The following is a 9,162-nucleotide window of genomic DNA, read 5'->3' on the forward strand; positions in this document are numbered from 1 at the left end:
AATCTCAGCTTGTATGAAAGGATTCTGGTCAGCATAGTTCTACAAGTCCTAAGTGCATTCCCAGGCCCAGCAGGAGAGGGAGGACTTGATTGGACAGCTTGGCAGTGGCCCAAGGAAAGGAACTTTGTGCAACCGCTAGCAAAGCAAATATACGACAATCTCCTATATGATCCCGATTGGTATTTACCCCTTAACAAAATATGGGGGGTCAGCTGATAAGAGAGAAAATGGGCGCTCCGAAGCTTTTTGGAGCTGTAAAGCACCAAGCTACATGAAAGTTTTCGTTTGGAAGGTGCTTTGGGGGGCAATCCCAACTGGGGTCAAAGTAAAAGCTAGAGGGTTAGGTACAGACACCTGTTCAGGATGTAGAATAGCAATAGAGGATCTGCTCCATCTGTTCTGGAATTGCCCTGCAACGAGGGGTCTAGCTGGCAAAGTATGTAAGTGGATAAAGAGAACATGGAGGCTTTCCCTTAAAGTAATTGACCTGATCCTAGGGAGCATCTATACTCAAAATACTACTATGGCAACAATTGTACAGGTGGTCAGGTTTTTTTATACCTAAAACAGGTCTGGATGTCACGAAATGTAAGAATTTTTGAGAATAAACCGATGGTGGCCCAGTTCAACGACATAGTACAAAACAGTACACAGGCAATTTCTGTGCTTTGCTCAGATGGGCAAACCACAGATTGAAACCATACTACGGCGTGCAAGGGTGAACAGAGTGGCTCGTCAAAGGTGGAAGCTACTCAGCGGAAGGTATCCCTCGAGCCAACTCTTACTGGTTTAAAAGACTTACGCTCCAATACGGCAAATAGAGGATAGGCTAGATTTCCCAAGAAGGTACTCGATGATTGTATCTCTAGATATGGTTGTGTTGTTTTTTTCCTTCTGTAGCCGATGTCTGTGTATACTTGAACCCCAAGTTTTGCAAGCAAGGAGTTCCTTTTTGGAAGATTAGCCCCCTTAAGGCACAAGTGGTGCTTAAGGCCCAATGTATACTCTTTGAGAAATCAATTTAACAATACCACTCACATTTGTGAGTATTTAAAAAAAAAGAGTTAAAGGAAGCTAAGAGGGAAAGTCCGTGGTTGTGGACACGACGCCGTTCTTCAAAGTTTCACACGATGAGGAGGTGCGTTTAATGCCGGCCTACCGGCGGCCCGGACGTGTGGACTGGGCGGCCATGTCTTGTTTGACCCGTAAAGCCCATGATGTGGGTTGTTGGTCTTTATCCACACACACAAGCCTTTTCCTTGTTTTTGTTTCCCTAGGGCTTTTCTGCTGGCCTGTATCGTCAAGGAGATTGCTGAGTTCAACGATTATTTCACCTGCATCTTCTTATGCCATTTTGCAAATCCTTGCCACACTATGTTCAAATCATTCTTCCCTTCCAAAAAAGGTACACCTCTTCACAGCCCCTTTTGAAATCTCCTAATTGTTTTATATTTCTTATTATGTTGGTTTTTTCCTCTCTGTTTTTGTGTGTGTGTGTGTGTGTGTGTGTGTGTGGGGTGGCTGGGGGTGTACAAGTTTCTGGAGAGTTAAGCATTTTGTTTGGGAAATCTTAGATTTCAGTTTTGGCCATACAATTTGTGTGAATATATGCTCTTATGTGTCTGTGGAGTGTGTATGCGAGAGCATATCTTGATACAGAGTTCTACACCCACTATTGGGCACTGATGACGTTAGTGGTCAACCGAAATATCTGCCAAAGAGCTCAAGCAAAACCAGGGGATGTCGTAGTATCTAGTCCATACTATGCATAATGGAGTTAGTCTTGCGAGTTGACTACCATGAGTATATAACATGCTCGTTCCTAAAAGGTGATTTTGGGCATGTTCCTGGATTCATCTAGGTATATATATACAATTTGCCTTACTGAGCTTAGAAAGAATTCCAAATCTCTCTCGGATCTGATTGGGGCTCTAGACTGGAACCCCATTTCAGCTATTAAGCCATTCTTAGGATATATTTTCGTGTGGCTGTTTTTGGATTTTGTGGGTGCAAACGGAATCTGACAACACCCGGGCATGCCCGAGAAGTACCCGGGTTTAGTGTAATTTCACCTTCTAATCCTTAAAAATGCACTCAAATTTGCAAATTTGATTAGTTTGTGGAATTTTAGTTCTATTTTCTTGCTAATTAAGCTTTTTTATCTTGGCTTTTACTAAAGCAAGGGTATTCCACCATTAGCAGAAAAAGTTTATTTCGAGTCAGGGCACTTTTAGATGTTGCCATGGGCACAAAAGACACACAACCCACACCGAAATCTATCCTGAATCAGTTTGTTGAAGTGAACTTCTTAGCACGCTTCAGCAGATAGTTTTTTAATGCCAAATGGAACAAGGCAAGACAAGGTAAGATACAGGCCATTGTGGGCCCTTTCGGGGCATTTTACAGGTTGGTCTAGGTGAGGTGCCTTTGAGATTTATCTGATAGAGGGAGAGGGCCATGGATTGTATAGCTTTTCAATGCTACATAAACCATGACTACTGGAACAAGGTGAGTCAAGATAAGACACAGGCCATTGTGAGCCCTTTTAGGGCATTGTACAGGTTGGTCTAGGTGAGGTACATGCCTTCATGAGATTTATCTGATAAAGGGAGAGGGCCATTGATTGTATAGAAAAGTGGGGATGTATGGTAGAGTAGGTGCATGCTTTTGATGGGAGAATCTGGTGCCTAAATGCACAGGCCTATGAGAATGTCTTGCTGGGAACAGCAAGAGCAATGTGTGGACAGCAGATCTGGAGCAAGCGGCATTTTCATAAGGATTCCCATGTGCTCATAATTAAAGCATTTCTATAAGGAATATCATTGGAGGCTCACAAAAAAAAAGATTTTGATTCTTGCACAAAATTCTCTTTAGTTTTCTTCTTGAGGACTGAAATATTGGAACTATTGATGGCAGAAGGTAAAGGTGGGAGTCCTAGCAACAATGATGCTAGTGGTGGAGCCAAGGAAGGTGGTTTTGTAAAGGCGAAGACAGGAGGCTTCACACAGGCAACAACATTGGTTAATAATACAAGCAAGACACTTTACCTGAGGGACAAAGTGGGGGCTGCTTATGGTCACACACGGTACAAGATCCCAGGCAACAGTCAGATAGAGGTGTCCCCACTGCAGCACACCTTCTTTAAAATGTTAGCTTATGCAGTTGAAGAGGAAGAAAGTGTTCATGGGAAAGAAACAAATGGAGAGTCAGGCAATCCGCAGACTTCTGACGCCCAACAAAGCAAGACCATCAATGGGAAGAAGATGAGCATTGACACCAAACTCACTATAGATAGTGATCAGCTGGCTGACTACAAAAAAATTACGATTAGTTTCGAAGATTCTAAATATAAACTCCACTTCTCGCAGCGTTAACTTAATGTTCTTTGATTTTGTTCAGCCATGTCATAGTGCATCTCTATTGCGACCAGCTTCTCGCTTCCTTTCTTGATGAGAGAGCTTGCAGCAAGATACTGTGTACTTATCATAAATAAGTGTGAGAAACTCTAGTGCATTGTAATGTAGGTATGTATGTATTTCTATTTTAAACTAGTTGTCATGTTTGTAAATCATAATTTGATGAGCCCTCCTTTAATTGAACTTTTAACATCTAAAGAAGTTTTCAGTGTTTTGGTAACTTCTCTGAGTTTATAAGCGTGGATATATTCTATGAACTCTCAGTTTGTAAGATCAGATTTAGTCTAATCTCATGAAGGTATATAATATGTATGGTAGAGTGTAAGCCTGAAATGCATGTGCTATACTTACCAAGCCTATGAAGGGAGACCAGGTTGAGTATTGGCCACTTGTGAGCCCCAGGGACAAGGCCAGTGAGTGATAGCGACTTTAGGGTTGCAAGAAGGTAGATAAGGATGTAAGCCTATGACAGGAGAAACACGACCTCCGGCAGGCATTGGCTTACGACAGGCTGTCCAGTGTAAACTTCAGAGCCTGGACTTGCCGAATAATGTGAACTACACTTGGCCAGGATTTGCATATTGGTGTTGGGACTGTATCTACATACTATTAAGCTTTCCTATTTTTGATTTTGTTTGTTTTTAGTGATTTTGTTCTTTCTTATAAAATCATTCGTAAGTTCAGGTTCATCTGGCCTTATGATGGTATATGTATCTGCATACCATTCAGGAAGATATGAACAGGAGTTGAAAACAGTTGAACAATGTCCGTACAGGAGGTCAGTAGGCATTGGATACCCAGTCATGATAATAAGTTCACACCATCACTATCAGTGGGGGATTTTGATATCCAGTCACCGGTGGAAGGGTTCCATTCTTGGGGGGTGAGGGGTACAATGCTCGGAGGCTTTTGACCACAAAAAAATGAACAAGCTTGGAATATCATAGCAGCAGAAGGCAGCCAGATAACTCCCTCATGAAGCCAATCAGAGTTATAAATGCTGGTTCCACTTATGAAGAAGTTACAGTGTTTCCCCGTTGCATGTAGCTGGTCCGAACATCTAACTGTGCCCATCAGTTACAGGCTGGAATTTGCATCGGTAGTCTGGGTAAACAAGAAGGGTGGGTTTGTGTCCTGCAAACATCAAAGAGCCCTTTTGAATGCTGTCCTAGTACTTTATAGGGAATTTTGATTATGGTTTTATGCATGTTTCATGTCCATGTAATGTGGTCTGATATAGGAAAAGGTAATAGATGGTTTTTCAAAGCCTGCTTTGCTCATGTGATTGACTAAAATCCACCTTTCGTGTGTCGCAAGCAGTGGTGTCGTGTATGCATATGTTTGGCATTCCCCAGCATGCCCAGCTTGCAGGCTCAAGGGTACTTAGGATGCACTGTGAGGTGCTCCATCACTACCTGCCTCATAGCATGCTATGCTGAAGTTGTGGTGGTAAGCATTGTTTTATGTAGTAGGTATACCATTGGAGCTATATGGGTACACAGATGCAGATTGGGCAGGTAGCATCTCAGACAGGAGATCTACTAATGGATTTATGTTTTCATTGGGGAGTGCTACTATGACATGGAGCAGCAAGAAGCAGCCCACAGCTACCTTGTCGAGTAGTACAGAGGTAGAGTACAAAGGAGCTGCGGTAGTAGCATGTAAGGCAGCTTGGTTATGCAAGCTTTTTTTACTGATTTGGGGTTGCATGGAGATAAAGGTTGTTATATATCGTGACAACCTTAGTAGTATATAGTTGGCTAGGAGCCCAGTTTTCCATGCGTGGATAAAACACGTTGAGGTACATTACCACTTCATTAGGGAGAGAGTCTTGGTAGGCGCTATCAACTTGGCCTATGTCAGCACACAGGATCAAGTCACTCACATCTTCATGAAGGCCTTTAGAGTTGAGAAGCTCCACGGATTTTGAGATATGCTTGGAGTTCATGAGCTGAGTTGAGCTTGAGGGGGAGTGTTGAGGGGGAGTGTTGAGATGTCAAGCTCAACATGAGCTGACACTCACAAGGTGCCTGCATGACCATTCGACATTTACATCACTAGTGGATTTGGTAGTAGCTGGCAGCACTGGCATATCTTCCCCCTAGAGGTTCTACAACTTGACTACACTGACTAGTCCACACCTACCCACTCCTCTTAGTGTGTTAGTCACTTTATCTTCTTTGTAGACCTCTTTTGTTATGTGAAGAAGAAGAAGAATTTTCAGTCTCTCACCTTGTGTTTTCTCTTCTAGGGTGGTTTGTGTGAGTGTGTGTGTGCTTGCAAGTGCTCAAGCTCTCTTCTCCTCTGCATCTTTTCACAACTTACCAAGCAGTTCTTGTAGGAAACCTTCTACACTTGTAGAAAACCACCAACCTTTAACCTCACTACTATAAACCTGTTATAATGCTAATGTATGTGAACCAGTCATATATATTCAAAATTGACACTTTCACAATGCGTGTAAGGAATCTTGTAGATCTAAAATGGGGCCCATGCCAAAACATGCGAAAACTCACTTAACATCGTCAACTACACATAATATGGTCTTATTGCTCCACCCAAAGAATGATGCATTAATCTAACGTAGTCACTTCCTTGCTTGCCTATAGCTCTCACAACTACCAAAGGTGTTGCTCCAAAATCAAAGAGGAAAGAGATGGAAATACCCTTACCCTTCAACTCTCACAACTACTAAAGGTGTTTCTCTAAAATCAAAGAGAAAAAGAGAAGGAAATACCCTTATCCTTGTATCACTTCTTTGCTTACCTTATTCTTGCCTCTTGCTTGCCTCCTTAGCTCTCACATGAATTGGAGCTGTGATACCATAAAGAGAATGGGAGGTGAGAGGGAGAGCTTGAGTTCCTTGCAAGAAAACACACACACAAGAGAGAGAGCAAGACACAAGAGAGAGATGTATGGGTGAATTTTCTTTTTTCTTCTCTTCTCTATAGCCATAAACTAAAGAGATCAGAGTATATACTATAAGGAAAAGTACTCTCCTACCATAACATACAATGTTCGGTCCATAGTGTGAACTAGACTATATAAGGTGGCTAAAACTGTACCATACTCTTGATGAAAAACAAGTAAAAGGAGAGGAGACACACACACAAGAGCAAACCCTAATGTATTAGTCAAACCCTAACCATAGAGGGAAGCCTTGTCCCATCTCACACAATGCATAAAGCCATAATCCCAAAAGCTACAACACACTATTTATGTTGTGTCCACACACAGCTAACCCTAGCTACTGTCTACACACTATAACCCTAGCTACTGTCCACACACAGCTAACCCTAGCTACTGTCTACACACTATAACCAGCTGGACGCGGTCATTTATGTCTCACACATGTTACTACCTAACACGCCAGTACATAGTGCAACTGGCACAAGCTGACATTGAGCTTGAATCTCAACAGCCCCTCTCAAGCTCATGATGTACTGCCATAGATGAAGATGTAGATGAGCTTGGGCTATCAAAGCTCTCAAAACTCCCCCTCAAGCTCATCCCATGTACTCCCAACATAGTACGGAAGTACTTAAACTTCTCCCTGCTAAGTGGCTTTGTAAAGATGTCGGCCACCTGCTCTTTAGCCTTCACATACTGCAAATCCATTGTACCATCCAACACTTTCTCTCTGACAAAATGATAGTGGACCTTTATATGTTTGGTCCGTGCATGAAAGACTGGATTCTTGGCCAACTGTATACTGCTCATGTTGTCACAATGAATGATAGCCTTGCCATCAATAGGCTCACCCAAATCAGCCAAGAGACTCTTTAACCATACTCCTTCACATGTAGCTATGGATGCACCCCTGTATTCTCCTCTGTGTACTAGAGATAAAGCAACAGTAGGTTGCTTCTTACTGTTCCAACTCACCACTGCACTTCCAAATGTAAAAGCATAACCACTAGTAGACCTCCTATCATACGAGCTACCTTCCCAATTTGCGTTTGTGTAGCCATGTACATCCAAGCCTTTACCATGCTCATAAAGAAGACCATAATGTGCAGTGGTCTTTACATAGCGCATAATGCATCTCACTGCATCCAAATGAGGTTTTCTAGGGTTTTGCATGAATTGGCTTACTAGCCCCACAGCATAACTGAGATCTGGTCGTGTGATAGTCATGTAAATAAGACTGCCAACCATCTTCCTATACATAGATGGATCATCCAACTCTTCACCAAAATCAGCTCTCGTAGCTTCACATTCTGCTCCAAAGGTGTATTCATTCACTTAACCCTGTCATCCCATATTTTGCCAACATATCCAATGCATATTGGCGTTGCACTAACCATGTCCTTGCATGGTCTTTGATCACTTCAATCCCAAGAAAATATCTCAATTCACCCAGGTCTTTCATATCAAACTGCCCACTCAATGCCTTCTTGACATGCATAACATCTGTAGCATGATCTCTTATGACAATCAAGTCATCCACATAGATGACAAGCAAGACAATCCCATGATCTGTTTTCTTCACATAGAGTGAAGAATCTGCTGAAGAAACCTGAAATCTAAGGGAGATAAGATATCAGCTTATCTTATCACTCCAAGCACGAGGTGCTTGCTTCAAACCATATAATACTTTCTTTAACCTGCATACATGAGTGGGGTACCTCGGGTGTACATATCCTTTTGGCTGTGCCATATAAACTTCCTCTTGTAAATCACCATTTAGAAATGCATTTTCACATCCATTTGATGCATTTCTCAACCATTTGCTGCAGCCATAGAGCAATGACTGCTCTCACTATTCTCCTATCTTTGCTCAACTGGACTAAATGTTTTATCATAGTCTAAGCCTTGGGTTTGTGCATAACCCTTAGATACTAGCCGCACTTTATGGCGCTCGATGGAACCATCTGATTTGCATTTCACCTTATAAACCCATTTGCAACCAATAACATTTTTGCCTGTGTGGTAAAGCAACCAAATCCCAGCATGTAGGTTCCACATGCTTCACCAAAGAGGTCATATATGCATAATGATAGCAAAGTTAGGATATGTCAACTGGATACTTGACCCTTTGGGATCTCTGCAATGCATGCGGATCACTCTGAACACCTATCCCTCTAGCATGTAGAGGCACATACCTATCCTGCCTTGCACCTAGTGTGCGTAAAACTGGTACACCAAGTTCCTCATCCAAACTTTCTGAACTTGACGATTCATAACCTGTAATGCCAATTCCTTCAACCTTCTTTTTCCCTTTATCCACATCACTACTCCCAGTGCTCACACTCTCATGTCTCAAGCGTCCTGACCATGGATGTATAGTGCTACTCTTAGACTCTGCTGGCCCAGACATAGAAACAGAACTTGTTTGTGGCAAGTTCACATGCACATAAGCATCGATGGAATCAATGACACCCTCATCCTTTGCCTTGTACCAACCATCAAGTTCATCAAACACCACATCTCATGAGATAGCCACTTGCCTAGTATGTGGATTGTAACATTTATATGTCTTGCGATCCTATGCATACCCAACAAAAATGCACTTTTCTGCCTTAGGATCTAGCTTCTTCCTTCTCTCATCTAGCACATGCACATAAGCTATGCTACCAAACACTTTGATGTGTCCAATGTCTGGCCTAAAACCTATAAGACACATCTCTGGCGTACTTCCATGTATGGCAACTGTGGGTGTCTTATTAAGTACATACACTGCTGTGGCACACGCTTCTGCCCAATAATAGTCTGGCATGCTCTTTTCATTGAGCATTGTCCTAGC

General features: G+C 42.3%; 1 protein-coding gene across 2 annotated transcripts; it reads left to right on the plus strand.

The window, feature by feature from the left end:
- Window positions 1–1,220: 1,220 nt before the first annotated feature.
- On the plus strand, window positions 1,221–3,608 carry LOC147625102 (uncharacterized). Of its 2 annotated transcripts, none has more exons than XM_086818367.1 (2): window positions 1,221–1,405; window positions 2,920–3,608. In XM_086818367.1, the coding sequence occupies exons 1-2, from the start codon at window positions 1,375–1,377 to the stop codon at window positions 3,372–3,374; spliced, it is 486 nt and encodes a 161-aa protein (XP_086674493.1). In that variant the 5' UTR covers window positions 1,221–1,374; the 3' UTR covers window positions 3,375–3,608. The 2 variants fall into 2 exon arrangements, with proteins under 2 accessions (XP_086674493.1, XP_086674492.1); XM_086818366.1 differs by having other exon boundaries at window positions 1,224–1,405; window positions 2,917–3,608.
- The last annotated feature ends 5,554 nt before the right edge of the window (window positions 3,609–9,162 follow it).

This window comes from Cibotium barometz, chromosome 24 (assembly GCF_041138505.1).
Source record: "Cibotium barometz isolate CiBa-2024 chromosome 24, ASM4113850v1, whole genome shotgun sequence".
NCBI classification, from domain to species: Eukaryota; Viridiplantae; Streptophyta; class Polypodiopsida; order Cyatheales; family Cibotiaceae; genus Cibotium; species Cibotium barometz.

What these genes read in the sequence shown, in the direction of transcription:
- LOC147625102 (XM_086818366.1), top strand. Translation starts at nt 1,375, where the DNA reads ATGTTCAAATCATTCTTCCCTTCCAAAAAAG. An exon ending in ATTCTTCCCTTCCAAAAAAG is followed by an intron (nt 1,406 to 2,916) that starts GTACACCTCTTC and finishes TATTGATGGCAG; the next exon opens with AAGGTAAAGGTGGGAGTCCT.